The sequence below is a fragment of the Apostichopus japonicus genome, chromosome 12 (genome assembly GCF_037975245.1).
Source record: "Apostichopus japonicus isolate 1M-3 chromosome 12, ASM3797524v1, whole genome shotgun sequence".
NCBI lineage: Eukaryota > Metazoa > Echinodermata > Holothuroidea > Aspidochirotida > Stichopodidae > Apostichopus > Apostichopus japonicus.
The window spans coordinates 3,148,713-3,165,307 of NC_092572.1; the positions used below are offsets into that span (position 1 = coordinate 3,148,713).

General features: G+C 38.7%; 1 protein-coding gene and 1 long non-coding RNA gene across 9 annotated transcripts in view; both read left to right on the forward strand.

Annotated features, from left to right (window-relative positions):
* Window positions 1-16,595, forward strand: part of LOC139976793 (uncharacterized) — a 46,092-nt gene that overhangs the window by 19,560 nt on the left and 9,937 nt on the right. For 2 of the 8 annotated variants that reach the window (XR_011796258.1, XM_071985577.1), the window contains exons 2-3: window positions 6,075-6,232; window positions 6,641-6,925. Coding sequence is in view for 1 of the 8 variants with exons in the window: in XM_071985577.1 (XP_071841678.1) it covers window positions 6,130-6,232; window positions 6,641-6,925 (388 nt within the window). In the remaining 7 variants the exon portion in view is untranslated. Of the gene's footprint in view, window positions 1-5,202; window positions 6,233-6,640; window positions 6,926-14,074; window positions 16,209-16,595 lie in introns of those variants that run through there. The other 6 variants (XR_011796259.1, XR_011796262.1, XR_011796261.1 and 3 more) reach the window with 5 other exon arrangements.
* LOC139976800 (uncharacterized) lies at window positions 7,395-12,073 on the forward strand. The gene is made up of 3 exons (XR_011796273.1): window positions 7,395-8,653; window positions 9,462-9,676; window positions 11,317-12,073. It is a non-coding gene; the product is annotated as an uncharacterized lncRNA (long non-coding RNA).

Consider the following 16,595-nt stretch of genomic DNA (forward strand, 5'->3'; position numbering starts at 1 on the left):
ACTGGACTCGCCCGAAGATGCGGCGTCTGTAATCCGAGGAACCAACGAACTTCTCTGCTAATTCCCCAGGCTTCAACTGGGCTAGACGTTCGCGGTGAATATGGCACACCATCACATGGTTCAGCTTCTGTCATGGCTTCTGAGTCATGGTGCTCCGTAGCTATGTCTTTAAACGCCTCAAAGCACTAAAAGATCTCTCGGCTGCCGTCGAACTGGTGGAGGAGACGAGGAGCAACAGCAAGAGAGCTTATACTTCACCAAGCATAGCCCGTACCGCTGGATTCATCGACTTGAATATTTGTCTATACCCTTCAACAGACGACGACTGGAACTGGCCTCGAAAGAAAAGCAGACTAAGCTTAAGATTGTCGGAGATCTCAGGGTACCAACTCACGAGATCTGGGTGGAATTATCCATTCAGCAACATTGAGTGATATTCGATGATATGAATCCTGAGATGTGTAAGCCCTAACCAAATAGAGCCACGACACTACTCTTTTCCAAATGTGTGGGGGACATTTGATATTGTTTTCCCCACCCATCGAAATGTGGGGGGGCGTGTCCCCCCGTCCCCCACCCCCGATTGACGCCCGTGCTCATCGACAACAATATCTGCAGTGGACTGATGAAGTTCCAGCAAGGGATTAACCTCGACATATATATAGGCCCGGGTTCGAATCCCGGAGGAGGTTGGAAATTCTGGATTTTTTCAACTCACAACGATTTCAATTGCCAGCTTTGATTGTCTGATGATCGCTCAACGCGTGAAACTCTGAGTTACAACTACTACAGTTCCACTAGACTCTCACAAAGTGGATTTTTTTCTGGTGTGTTATTCTATATTGAATGACTATATATATATATAGCCTATATATATAGCCTATATATAAGATCATGAGATCTTATTTAATCGTGTCAAACATACTTTTGGAATTGCGTCAAACTCATTAAAATGGTTTAAGTCCTATTTTAAGGACAGAATGCAATGTATACAACTTGATAATGTTATATCTGATGAGAAACAGCTAAGGTTTGGGGTGCCACAAGGATCTGTACTTGGTCCTTTGATATATTGTATGTTTACCCGTCCAGTTGGAGAAATAATTCGGCGCCATAACATCAACCATCACTGTTATGCTGATGATACGCAATTGTATTTGAATTTTGGTGCCCTTGAGTCCTGGAATGATGTATCTTTAAAGCTCCAAGCATGCCTTTCAGATATAGTAAGGTGGATGCGGGTTAATTGTTTGAAACTTAATCAGGACAAAACTGAGTTCGTTGTATTTTAACCAAAATTTCAGGGTAATGCTATGCAAGACTTGTATATAAAATATGGGATCTTACACCATATGTTCAGTTCCTAAAGTAAAGAATTTAGGTGTATATCTTGATCACAATCTTACCATGGATAATCAAGTTGACTCTATCTGTAAGTCCTGTTATTGGCAGATCCGAAATATTGGCAAAATTAGAAGGTATATCTCAGATGATGCGTGTAAGATTTTAATCCATGCCCTTGTGACATCAAAACTGGATTACTGCAATGCCCTACTATATGGCCCGCCTCACAAGCTCACCGATCGCCTTCAGCGAGTTCAGAATCGCGCTGCAAGGCTTGTAAGTCGCACTCGTAGACATGAGCATATTACACCTGTATTACGTGACTTACATTGGTTGCCGATTCATTGCAGGTTCAGTTATAAGATTCTGTTATATACATATAAGTCACTCAATGGTTTAGCCCCTATCTACCTCTCTGAATTAATACATAAATACAAGCCTACTCGATCTCTACGCTCAGAATCCAAGTCCTTACTTACCTAACCTGTCATTAAAACTTTTGCGTACGGAAACAGGCGTTTCGATTACTCATCTGCGACATTATGGAACAGTTTATCGGAGGAAGCTAAGTGTGCCAAAAATATAGATGAATTTGAAAAACTAGTCAAAACATTTCTATTTAGATCTGCATTCCATTAACTGTGTTTTCTATACTATATGTTGTCACATTATTACAATGCATTATCCATTTTGCGTTTATAGCGCTTTTAAAATTTAAAATTTTTCATATTTATACATATTTTAAATTTTAAGAATTTTTTTGTATCATTTTCGGTTTTTCCATTCGCATTTTTTATACAATTTATGGTCAGATTGTATATAACAAATTTTCTACCCTTTTAATACCTTACATTATCGATTTATATATGTGTTTATCATGTTTGTATGTATGTTACTGTAAAGCGCCTTAGAGCAATTTCTGATTGGATAAGGCGCTATAGAAATTTTGTATAATAAATAATAAATAAATAAATATATAGCCTATGTATATAGCCTATATATATATATATATATATATATATATAGAATATATCAATCAATATTGAATATAGAATATATAATCAATATAGAATATATAATCACACACCAGAAAAATTTCACTTCACGACCGGCTTCGTCCTTTTGGGACTCATCAGGTGAAGGCAGGAATCGAACCCCGGATATTCGTGTCACGAACCGAAGTCCGTACCACTCGACCACAGTGATTCTACTGGTGTGATAAAGCGTATAAATTGGCTTTGAATAACTGTCATTATAAGGGCGTATTACCCAAGTGTTATGATTGTACAGAGTGCACCCCTGGCGCTTTGAATCTGACAATTTAACACAGAATAACCACTCTTTATAGGCTAGCGAAGCCGTTAATAAGAATTGAATGTGTAGCAAGTGGTATGACAGATATCAGGTGCGTATCCAGGGGGGGGGGCGTTGGGGGCGCGCGCCCCCCGGGTAAGGAAAAGAGGAGAGAAAAAAGAGAAGAAAAAAGGGAAAAGGAGGGGGAAAAAAAGAAAAGGAGGAGAGGAAGGAAGGGAAAAGAAAAGAAGAAAGAGAGAAAAAGGAGAGCAGGAGGGAGTAGAAGACAAACGCCAAGACCTCGGGAAGAGAAAGAGGAACAGTCTTAATTACAGCGTTGACCCCTATAATATACACAGGGTAGCCAGTGACAGATCGAGGATTACGGAGGGGACGTGCGCCTCACCCTACCCCTTACACCGACAACTCCATTTTTGACGTTTCCATTTTTCCTCTTTCACTGATGTATCTATATATATACAATATATGGTCTATCATAACGCGTGTGTGTGTATGGACGCCTTAAACAATTGTACAATTGTGCTATGGAACCAACTGTGGCTGGTCTTGAACTCAACCGAGTCGTCGGGAACATGACGCATTTCGGGAAGGGGCGACCGCCCCCCCCGAGCAAATTTTCTTTATGATATCGCTAGCAATTTCAAAAAAGACAATGCTTAAATGCAACTTACAAGGCCTGGGAAGTGTCATTTCCAGCGATCTGGGAGGCATTTTCGGCCAAAATTTTCTTGTACGCTTCGCGCCAACACATGGTGGCGCTACGCTTAGATAGTTTGCCTACAGGCTTCGCCCCTCCCTTGGCAAAGCAAAGAGCAGATATCACTTCACATCAGTGAGCATGAAAATGCATGTTCCAGGGTGAACAGCCTCAAGACTGTCTATGTGTGTAGTAGGAGCCCAATTGGACTTGGGGGCTGTAACGACTTGCCCGAAAAATATAACCAAAATTTTTCGCGCGCTTCGCGCGCATTCAACATGTTAATGTCAATATCGTATAGGCAAGCATCGGTCATTACATCGCATCGTGTACCGTACGGTCCGTGAAAGTTGCGCAGTATACCGCCGGATGCTAATGTAAACAACGAAATGTCTTATGCAGAAAAAGCATACAGGTCCAATTATGTCAAAACTCTCTTTTACAGTGGTAATGGCGAATTAGTCGGCCAAGCTTAGAATTTTATTTTAATTACCAAGGAAATAATTTTTAAACTATTCATTTCCTTAAGCTACACCATTGCTATTAATTTTTCTTTCAGTAGGTGCCCGAAAAATTCTCAGCATATTGCCAGAATTTTCAGGGGAAAAAAATCTGGTTGGGGGGGGGGGGGCTGCAGCCCCGCCTCCTATGCCTATATGTGTAGTGTTCGGTTATCTGATATCGGGAATATCTGCTATTTTTCATTTCCTTCAACCAAGTTTTATAATAGCCGTTATAACAGCTTTTAATATTTGTACACCAAGAAATTAACTGTGTCTGAATTTTCCAAAATTTCCTCACCAACATTCTTCATCATACTTCCCTCTACTCGTGCAATTTTGACCTGTATGTTAGTGGTTGAAGGGGGTTTTTCTATATTGCTTGTCCATAGATTGAATTTTGTGCAACATTATGGGTATGTTTTCAAGTGATTTTATTCACGAGAAATGGGAATTTTCAAATTCTCAACAAATAATCGGCTTAAAACCATGAAATGTGGGGCTTTCGGATATTGTGGGCCGTGACGTAGAATAACCTACAAAAGCAATTATCCACAGGACATGCAATGAGGTCGAACATGATGTGTGACTGGTGACAATCTTCAAAAATGTTATGGATGGAAAAAAAAAACTATTGGGAAATACTTGGTTCTCAATTTAAGTGTACAAAAGTGTACATCTGGTTGCTCATTTTCAAGCCCGAGAAGTGCCATTTCCGGTGATCTGGGGGGTATCAAAACCAGAAATTTTCTTGTACGCTCCGCGCCAACCGATGGTGGCGCTCCGCTTAGATAGTAATTCGCGCCCCCCGGGTTAGAAAATCCTGGATACGCGCCTGGATATATAGTAAATCAATAAAGAATAACACACCAGTATAGCATAAATATCATGTACAGGATGCAATTTTAACCTTCAGTACACCTGTTTATTCATGAAACCCATGTTTTCTCTACCTGTGACCTTGTTCCCATATACAAGATACACACACCGTCTTGATGCATATATAAAGCTTCAAGTACGGAGTTCCAGTGTCTGATGTTTCGGACATCTGTCTACTGAACAGAAACGAAAGGTATATGGTTTGGTTTTCTGGGTTTTGACATCCAACGTACATGAATTGATCAGTTTCTACTGTCAATTAGCAGTGTAAATTGAAGTGTGTTAAAAAATTACTTACAGACGAATTCATTGCAATGGTTGTTTCAACTAGAGTTTCTTTTTAAGGGAACTTTAGTTTCTACTAATGACTGGTTAGGAGTCTAAGCAACTGTCTCTGTGTTCAACTACTAAGTATACCTTGTAAAGGCACATATTGAGGCTAATTTTATCAAGCAAGCCCATATAATGCTCAAGGATATAGTACGTTGTAAAAAAGGACCTACAATCTTTCCGGCATGTATTTATATGTGCTTCAAAATTACTAACATAAGTCAAGAACAATTTGGAAAAGCTTCCATTCGGGCGGCTCCTCAACACCCAAGTACTCCCAGCCAACAGTGTCACTAACGAAAATATTTACTACTTGTATACAGTTCAGTTGTTAGTATAAAGCAAGTTGTCCCCTTTTTGAAACTTTACTTCGCCAGTCACTGCAGTCGGTCGTAAAACAGCTAATCGGACTTTGAATAGATATTCTGTGCACACCATCGGTAGATGACGTTGCCATTTTACAAATGGCTTCATCTGCCAAATTTGCAAGGCTTAGTTACAAAGTATGGGGAAAAACCCCACCTAGTGAAGCTGGACCACAATAAATGGATACATTTTGTGACCCACCAAAACGGGAATCCAAAAGAAATTCTTTCATCAACAGAGAGTGACACAACCGGGCGTCTATATGTGCCAAATATAAAAGATATCCACCGAAGCCTAATCCATGGTTACGCCTCTCCCTGCTGCGACACTTACCCACCCCAGACACCCGACAAAAACAATTCAAGTTTTGACGGATAACGGGGTAACGTTGAAGTCAAAACGTTTTGGCTCTGTAACAGCTAAATCAGATGTCTGATTATGGCGGAAGTTAAAGTTGAAAAAGAGGGCTTCGAAAACAATGTAACCTTGAATAATAACGGCATGGAATTACCCATCAATTTCACATTTTCGTTTCATTTATGGACGTGCATGTTTTTCAAAGGATCAACTTATGTAATTTTGGTTTCGCTTCCTTTTCATAAGTCCCTATTATCTTGCTTTCAGTTTGGTATTTTACCTTACAGCGTGTAACAGAACTATACTTTTAACCTACTATAACGTTTGTGGCGAAGGTTTGCAATGGCTGCCCTGAAGACTGAGGAAGAACCACCAAAACTGCTGTTGTTCACCATGTTTGCATTCATAACGTTGAATGTAAATTATCTGATAACTCCTTGTTTTGGTAAGCAATTTAAACACTAGCACACTAACATTTAAGTTTTGAAATTGTAAAAAACCAAGGTTCTTGCTTAAAACGTTTATTTGTTTGTAAATTCAGTGGCTTTGTTAAAAACAACCCCTTGAAATGGGAACTTTAAAAAGGAAGTTGAGTTCTATACTAAGACGTTTAATAGCAGTACGACATTCCTGTCTGCAGCAACTCTAGATAACGAATTTGCGGTTCAGTAGTCTGGTAGCGAATGAATCTAACCTTTCTGCAGCAAGAAGTGGTGATACAAGCTTTAAATAGTCAGACCGTATGAGTAACGAATGGTGGTGCGGAAGGTCGGTGGGTATAAATTCGTTGTGTACAACGATCGCTGGTTTACTGTATCATTTAACAAATATTTCTAATGTTTTTTCGTTTCAGCGATTTCTAAGGTATATATTGCTGAAGGCGGTGTCATTCGTCTTAATTTTAGTTTCAGATATAATGGCTTTGGACGTTTAGAATTACGACACAATACCAACGTTGTTTTTGCCAGACGTTCTGCCATTACAGAGAGTAATTCCAGAACACCTCTTTTGTTGTTTAATATATCCGACGGAATAACGAGCTTTACTATCACAGACGTCGTATCTTCGGACAATGGCCGATATGTCTGTTCATTAAATGGAGAAAAACAGGATCCTGTGTACGATCTATCAGTAATATGTAAGTAGCAATCCTATCATATTAAAAATATGTACGAATTAAGTATATATATATATATATATATATATATATATATATATATATATATATATATATATATATATATATATATATATATATATATGTTGAGACTAGTGGAACACTATTAGTTGTTACTCAGAGTTTCACCCGTTGAGCGATCATCAGACAACTCATGTAAGTAGCAAGAGTTATCTGATGATCGCTCAACGCGTGAAACTCCGAGTTACAACAACTAGTGTTCCACTAGTATCAACTTGTCGCAACATATATTCCGGTCTGTCCTCCGGACATAGAGCAATCTGCGCCAAGATAGACGCCAACCAACCAACTCTCTCTCTCTCTATATATATATATATAAATATATATATATATATATATATATATATATGTATATGTATATGTATATATATATCTATATATATATATATATATATATGTATGTGTGTGGGTGTGTGTGTGTTGAATGGGAGCAAGTGGTATGACAGATATATAGTAAATCAATAAAGAATAACACACCAGAAAATTCCACTTCACGACCGGTTTCGTTCCTTTTGGGACTCATCAGGCGAAGGTAGGAATTTAACCCCGGATCTTTGTGTATATATATATATATATATATATACACTGAAAAAATTAACTAGTCAATATTGCAACGGACTAACGTTAAATTAGTCTGTAACGTTAGTCAATGCACACGAACTAGCAAAAATCTTCGTTTCATCACTGCTTCTTAGTCAGTTTACACTGACTAAGGAATATTTAATCGCAACTTAGTCGATGGCGACGGACTAAGGTATTTTAACCCATGGACTAAGAACGATACGGACACCCGATTTACGCCATAATCGTAGCTTAGTCGGTGTCGACGGACTAATGTATTTTAACCCAATTCGATTCACTTCAAATTGGAAACCGGGAGGCAACGGCAGCTTGCTGGACTTGGCATAGTTTCATACGATCACTCTAAGCAACTTTCAACCGTAAATCACCCAAGAAGGTCTTTAGAAGAATGGAGGTATTAACTGCCATCATCGGTCTACCTGTTATTCCTTTAACTTGAAGGTAAAATTAAAGTTAATTGTTAGGCCACTGGCACTAGTACTGTATTATGGTTAGTGTAACGCTACCGTTGCCACGCTGGCGTTTCGCAATACACAAGTGCAATGACAGTGAGTAGCCTATAGGCTTCTACTGGGTACTGCAGTGCTTTCTCAACACTAAAGTGTGCATTCTAAACAACAATTAACAATGTGTTATGTGTGTATTGGTCTAGATTGAACAGTGGCACATAATCTTCTAATTTATTCCCAAACAAATGCTGGAACTATAAGTCTCAATAGTTTATTTGAAGTCTACACTCATTTGGTAAAGATTTCCTGTAATTTCCCATGTGAATCTAAATGGGTAGGCTTTGTGATATTGAATAGGCAAGGCTAGACCTTCAAACGTACAGTCACAGTAGGCTGAACAAATTATGTTGGCTAGTCAACGGTATTATATGTTGCGAGCAGTCAGGATGCACGCTTCAGTTCTGTTTAACCTTTTCATTTATCATTTTTTAGTATTTAATTTCCGGTCACGCCGGACAATTGCGACATTCCTTCACGGTCGACTTGTTTACTGTAAGAAGTATTAACCGTTTTTTCTCAGGAAAGCTTGATAGTCTGAAGTTATTATAACATGTGCGTTTAGTATACTGCCAAAAGAGTAAGTTGTTGTATTTGTATTGATATTTTATGTAGAAGTAACGGAAAATTTAGTATGTTTAGTTTGGTCTAATTGCACGTTTTTTTTTCTGTCCAATGTAGTGCAGGGTTCACTTGCGCGAATTCAAATTATATTGTTTATGTATATGTATATGCATCGATTCGTAGATTATGATGTTTTTTTTAACATTTACTTGTAATTCAAGCATATCTGTTTAGTAGCAAAGTTTAAAGGTTAAGATTAATTAATTTTCTCTTTTTGATCCTAGATTGAATGAAACTCATTGACGTAAATAATAGATCAGATGATACAGTTTAACGCAGTTGCTAAAACTCTGGGTATTCTCTAGTATTCGCCGGTCCATTATATACTTTAGTAGTACTAGTAAGACTAAATCAAAACGACCGAAAGACAAACTTAGTGTAACAAAGTACTGATTCTCCTCTAGCCTAGGTCTAAACAGGCTTGTTATGTGAGCAAGCAAAATAACAACTAAAAACGATTAGGCCTATAAATAAGTTGGCTCAGTGCATTTCTGTTTCTAAAATTTTATATTTTTAAAGATCATAAAAACAAACAAAGATTTAGCCCATGTTTTATTATCTCTGTATTCTGGGCATTTGATTCTGGTTGCAATGGTGATGACACTCTCGTTCAAATTTTCAGCTTTATACAGTCTGCTTCAAACTTTGGGATTGTTTTTTGAGACTATAGTGGAAGCAAATCTCACATAACTTTGTGGTGACAACTTAATTTCATTTTCTTCAAATGATGAATACTTTGCTAGTTTGCTGTTTCTTTTTTCCAGCAGGAATTGAAAAGCCAAATATCTAAGTCAAGTGTGAGGTTTCCTGTGATGTACGACACCAGTGTGGAGGCAACAACAGAAGAGGAGAACTGTGTTATATATGGCTTAAAGACATGTTTTAAGATGATATATTGGTACCCTACGCAGAACAAAAGAGTTTATACAAGAGTCCAAAAAGCAAAGGAACAAGTACCATAGAGAAAAAAGATGGAAGAGTGAGTTTAACTATTGTACCCAACTGTTTAATGATATTAAAGATACTTTTCATAACCTGTTTAAAAAAAAAAACAGTCTAGTATATCAATTACGTACAAGCTTCATAAGTTTGGTCAAATTTTCACTGATCTGTAGAGCGGGAGTCCAGAGGGTTTGGTTAGCTGGGAAGGTAACCAATTGCCTTGTACATCACAATGTTCACAATGCATTCCTGTATATGAAACCTGACGACTGGCAAACCGACTGTGGTGGATGTGGCTGGAGAGCAATTTTAAAGTCACCTAATAGCTAACCTAGATCAGCTTTCATGGTAACCACATCAAAGTAAGAACAATGTGTCAGGTATGGCCCCAAGAGCAACAAATGACCATCGCCAGTTATTATTGGTGGTGGGGTACCCCTGCCAGTGATCAACAGTTGACCCCTCACGGCTGACCTAGGTCAGCTCATGAGGTAACCACTTGAAACCTACTGGAAAATGTTGGTTAGGACTTCAGATACAAGGGATGGGCATTGCCAGTAATTTTTATTGGTGGGGTACCCCTGCCAGTAGACCCCCAATATGCCCATCCCCTCATTGACCTAGGTGAGCTCATGATTTGACCAGTTGAAACCTACAGGAAAATGATAGGTATCACTTCATATGTAAGGATGGGCATTTCTAGTATTTTATATTGGTGGGCCACCACTGCCAGAGTTCGCCCATCCCTTACATATAGAATCCTGTCAATCATTTTCCAGTAGTTTTCAACTGGTTAAATCATGAGCTGACCTAGATCAATGAGGGGGGGGGGGCATTTTGGGGGTCTACTGGCAGGGGTACCCCACTAATATAAATTACTGGAAATGCCCATCCCTTACATATAGAGTCCTGCCAATCATTTTACAGTAGTTTTCAACTGGTTACCTCATGAGCTAATCTAGGTCAATGGGGGATGGGCATTTTGGGGGTCTACTGGCAGGGTTACCCCACCAATGTAAATGACTGGAAATACCCATCCCTTACATATGAAGTGATACCTATCATTTTCCTGTAGGTTTCAACTGGTCAAATCATGAGCTCACCTAGGTCAATGAGGGGATGGGCATATTGGGGGTCTACTGGCAGGGGTACCCCACCACCAATAATTACTGGCAATGGCCATTTGTTGCTCTTGGGGCCATACCTGACACATTGTACTTACTTTGATGTGTTACCATGAAAACTGATCTAGGTTACTGTAGCTACCTGGTGACTTTAAAATTGCTCTCTCAGCCACACCCACCACAGTCGGTTTGCCAGTCGTCTGGTTTCATAATTCATATACAGGAATGCACTGTGAACTTGTGATGTACAAGGCAATTGGTTACCTTCCCAGCTAACCAAACCCTCTGGGCTCCCGGTCTATTGGGATCATTATTAACATGATTAACATAATTATTAAGCTTTGAAAAATAACTTGGTGTTATGCTGTGCAAAGCTAATAATTATTTGGTAAAGCTGCTATTCCTGGCTTATAATTTGAGGGACCTAGATTTAAATGTATACCTCCCAATATGTTATAAAATTATAATGTAAATGTATGTTTATGATAATGTGAGTTATCATGTGCTATATCTGTATCTGTGCTTACACGTATATCATATTTTCTGTTCGCAGGTCAATAATGGTGCAGATTTTGGCTTCCTGGAGACAAGTGGGAGGCCATTTGTAGTTAAGAGAAACACTCTTTGTTCGTGAAGACTTAACTGGTGTCGATTTGGGGTACCACTTTAAAACGAAAGTCATGAGGAACCCTTGCCCAAGATTCAACTTTGCATTATTGTGCAGTGCTATACTTTTGCGATTCATGTTTGATCCATTAACTTGTCTTAACTTTGTTGGAATAAAATCAGATTTTTGTTCACAGTGATTTCTTCTCTATCTGTCGAAAGTCAGCCTTTGTAGACATCAGAAGTTTTATCAGAAATAAATACTGCCAACGTACACATTATTTGTGTTTCTTCTGCTCTCTTTTCTTTCAGTGATGCTAGTCAGTGAAACTAGTCGGGTTTAATTCTTTCAGTGATTCTAGTCAGTGCAACTAGTCAGTCGATACCGACTAAGAAAGGTTAGTCGGGAGAGGCACCATCCTGACTAATGTAAAACCTGCTATAAACTAGTCGGTGGCTCATATAAATTAGTCGGTAAAGACCGACTAATGTCACCAACTAATGTAACTGACTAATATGCATTTACCTACTAAGAAATTGTTGATCGACTAAGCTGACGGACTAAGATGACCGACTAAGAAATCCAACTGACTAAGAAATAAATTAGTCGGTATAGCAACTGACTAAGGCTATGTTAGTCGGGAGAGGCACCAGATGGACTAACGTTAGGTTAGTCGGTGAACCAATTTAAGTTTTCAGTGTATATATATATATATATATATATATATATATATATATATATATATATATATATATATATATATATATATATATATATATATATTGGCACCGGTTCGAATCCCCGTGGAGACTGGAAGTTTGAATTATCAATTTATCTACTTAATTGTATGACCATTTTTATTATTTTAAGTTTCTAAAACAAATATTGGCCAGATGTGGCACATATGAGATCCTTGATAGAGATAAACAGTCACTAAACTAATTAAACCATAAAAGTCATTTTTAATTCACATGGGAAGGGATGTACCCCTGCTACTGGTCACCACCCCAACCCCACCTCACCCGCGCCTTAATGAATTTCACATGAAACCTCAAAACCATTAGCAAAACTTTGCGTTTAGAGCTACTTATAGAAATCATGTTATAGCGTCAATATGCCTCAGAAAGCAGCATTTAGTGTATAAGTTTTCATTTGTTTCTGTTATGCGCAGAATTTGATTGGACCCAATATCGTAAAATTGAAAAAATCCACATCCATAAATCGGATTGTATCCAAATTTGGGATACAGTGATGGATGAGTAGCTGGTACACGTAGGCCTCAATGTTGAATGGCTGTCTATATATGCCCCATAAACGTCTGGGCGTATTTGTAGGCAGGTGGGCCCAGAATTTTATTTTCATCCCAGATACATTTTGGTACACATTCTTTTGGTCCGAATTGTTGGGCCCACATATTAGGGTTTCATATTTTTGAGTCAGTTTGTTTGGGTGGAATAGTTTGGGGATCATTCAGGCGCCAATTGTGGTTGATCACTGAGTGAAAAATTGAAGTGAGCTTGCTGCAGCGGGAATTTATGCCGCGTTGTGTGTTTGATATTCGTACAATTGTGTGGAAATTTATTGGAATTAACAAAATTCACTAAATATGCTTTATTAACATGATAACCGATTCCTGATACCTTCCTTAATATGTTGCTGCAATATTCAATATATAGTCATTTGGTGTGCACAAGTTCATGCATATTACCATGTAAAGTTTACCACACTATGAATATGTTTAGACATTGAAACCAATTATCTTTTTAGTTTCCTTGTTCTTAGGTAAGGGTTGACAGTCATCCCAGCGTATAATATGAAGATCGCATGATTTGCCTTCCATATTACAGGATGTAAGTCTTCCGTATTTATACGGAAATCCATTTTTTTAATTCCAATACATTTTTCACAAAATTGTACGAATATCAAACACACAACGCGGTATAAATGCCGGCTGCAGCAAGCTAACTTCAATTTTTCACTCAGTGATCAACCAAAATTCTATTTCCTGTTACACATCGCATTGCACTGTACAACATTGTGCCATGTGAACATCGTTGCGTACGTGCGAACTTCAAATCGCCAAAGCTCATTTCTCTCGTTGAAAAACCTTGCCTCATTCACGTTGATTGGACTGCTAATTAGTATCTGCTGGTGCTGGACACACGTTTCGGAATTAACGCTTGTGATATTTGTGAGCGGCGGAAATCTACGGGATACGCGTATGATAGTCGCTAATCATTATCGCATTCGAATGTGAGACTGATTTTTATTCCGGAGCTCGCTGCGTCGCATTCTTAACTTTGAGCTAGCCTAACAAAACGATAGTGTGTAAGTAGTCAGAACTAGGAGTAGGATGTGTTTGCGCTAATACTTTTGACGTAGCCTAACATAACGATAGTGTGTAAGTAGTTAGAGCTAGGAGTAGGATGTGTTATCGCTACTACTTACTGTGTGCAGTGTTACTGGTGTGAGTGTAAGCATAACAGTAGTACTAGTAATTGAACATCGATAGTTCCAAAAAATGGAGCTTGATAGAACAGCAGAAATTCGTAAGGTGGATCATGGGATAAAGAACAGATGGATCTAGAAATGGATGAAAGATAACAATGAGACATTTCTCAGTGATAACATGAGGAAGATTGACAAACCAGGCTGTGCAAGATGTAAAATGTGCAACTGTGCAACTGTGATATAAATTACAGCAGTGGTGGGAAGAAAGATTTGGTAGCGCACAGTATGGAGAATAAACACCGAGAAAGAACCAACATACAAAAGACAAATACTGTTCTTCCAGCCATGTTTATGCGTCCTGTTGCATCTACCAGTAGCATTACAAACTGAGACAGTTCAAACAAAATTTGCACTGAAATGAGTAGTTTTTGACATATTTCAGAAGATGTACGATAAAATAATAAATAATTGCCACCATTTTGTTTGGGTGCCTCAAGGGGACTGTAATTATTACAAATTTTCCATAGGCCCCTCCCCTTTGACCCCTCCCCCGGGACGGCATTCACTCGGGATCTCCGAATAGTTTTCCAGTTTCATTTTAGGGCTGCACTTACATCCCTGCGATATTGTCCCGTGGGCCGTGATGGTTTGGAAACATCACAAATACGTACCAAATCTGAAGTTGAATGAAGATTTACTTTTGCCTTCGGCATCGGAACCAACAAGTTTGAACAAACGGGCCAAAAGATTTGCACTAGGCGAGTTAAAGGACCCTTAATGCCTTAGGTGTGAAACTATCGGTCTATAACATGTACATTCTTCAATTTATATTAGTGAGATTTAGGTTTTCTTGGCTCTGCTCTCGAACATTTTTTCCCCCTGGCCTCGTATTGAAAACGAATCGAGAAAGCAATGGCCCAGGGTGTGTAATATGTGGTTGCGAAGTGGTTGCGAAGTGGTTGCAAAGTGGTTGCAAAGTGGTTGCAAAAGTGTTAATAGATAACAAAACACTGTTGAACCTTTGAGAGCTCTTGTGTATCTATCTACATGGTATTGTAACAATGTTGTGACCATCTTAGTAGTAAGATCAAATACGAATGATGCTATATAGTTGGAGTAATTAAAGTTCCATTACCCCAGTGTAAATCTTTATTCAAATAAGGTTATCAGTTTCGGCCCAAAAATATCTGAATGTTATAATTTGCTGAAACAATTAAGGAATGGATACCATATTTTTTGAGAGAATCTGATCTTCGAAGTTATTTTCAAACAATTGAGGAACGATCATTTAGATGCTCAGACTGTAGAGGACTGTTAATGTTATGTTCAAGTGCTTAAGTCTTGTGATCTAAGTATTTTTAGGTTCGAGCCCTAGTCAGATCATTACGTAGTGTCCTTGGGCAAGTCATCTTATCTCCATTGTCTCTCTTCACCCAGGTGTGTAAATGGGGACATGCGAGGTAACTTGTAAGTAAAATTGTTTGCGCCGGTTTGTAGCTGCACCCTATGGGAAGACCCCGGGCTACATGTAGATGTGGTGTACTGTGGTGCCCAAGAGAGATTGATTGAATTGTACACACTTTGGTGTGTGGGTGTGACAAATTACCAGTGACCAGGGTTAAGTTGTAAAGTCGTGTGAGAGGGCCTTGAACAAGACCGTAAAGCTTCAATTTTAATGTAGCTGAAGTTTGAAGGGAATCGGCTCAACCGTTCAGGATGCGCTTTGACACAAAATTCGACACATACAAGAAGGCGCACACCGAAACGCGCCCATCCGACACACACACACACGATTTGAGCTCCCACTCGGTCATGAACATCTACCCTGCGGTACCCTACCATGGGTAGCCCCCGAGAGCAGCAAATCGGGAAATTAGCCATTACCATGAAAACAGTTGCCACAGCAACTGGCATAGCTGTATCAACGGAAATCATGAAACGTATAAATAGCCTAACTGTTAAAAACGTTCGGTTGCTTTAAACCCATATTTCAAGTCTAAGGTGAATCATGTCTACAAATATGTAATAAAGTTATGTTCTTACTTTATCGACTTATTTATCACAAACCGGAGATGATGTCTTCATTTATCCCGCTGGGTATTACAGATAATGCAGGGTGATATGTTTTCTACATACCTTTAGAGTATCTTCTCGATTTTGTAGCTGAGAGGACAAACTTTACTTTTTCTACATATTGAGCTTATCTATATTTTATTGTTCATGATTTAGAAGATTGGGTATACATTGCTACGACTCAGTAGTCCGATCGACAGCGCTGAAAACGACGCGAAACTTGATCTCATTTTGGGGCCTCTGGTGAAATTATCACCTTCAGCGCATCGAACCTAGCTGGGCACATCAGAACATTGGTGCGCCATTTCATCTCTGTGCGTTTTTGGTACCTTCTTGCACTACATCTGTCCTTGAATATGCCAAAAATACCGGTTAATATGTTTCTTAGTTGTTGAAAGTGCTGCGCTGTGCACAATGCAAACAGCGTTTCCCGGTAACGTTTTATTACAACCGGGAGCTATTGGTCAACTAAACATACAATAAACCATCGAACACTCTAATATTATTCCAAAATCAAAACCCAATATCTGAAATAAGATGAACTGAATTTGTGACAGTGTGAAATGTGTTGAACAGAATAACATATTTAAGTGCCCTGAAGACTCTATGTTTGATCTAAAAGTACAGGTCATTTGAAACAATTGATGTTCCATATAAACTATTCTACAGAACAAACATGTGAGCTGAAGTAATGTACCGTA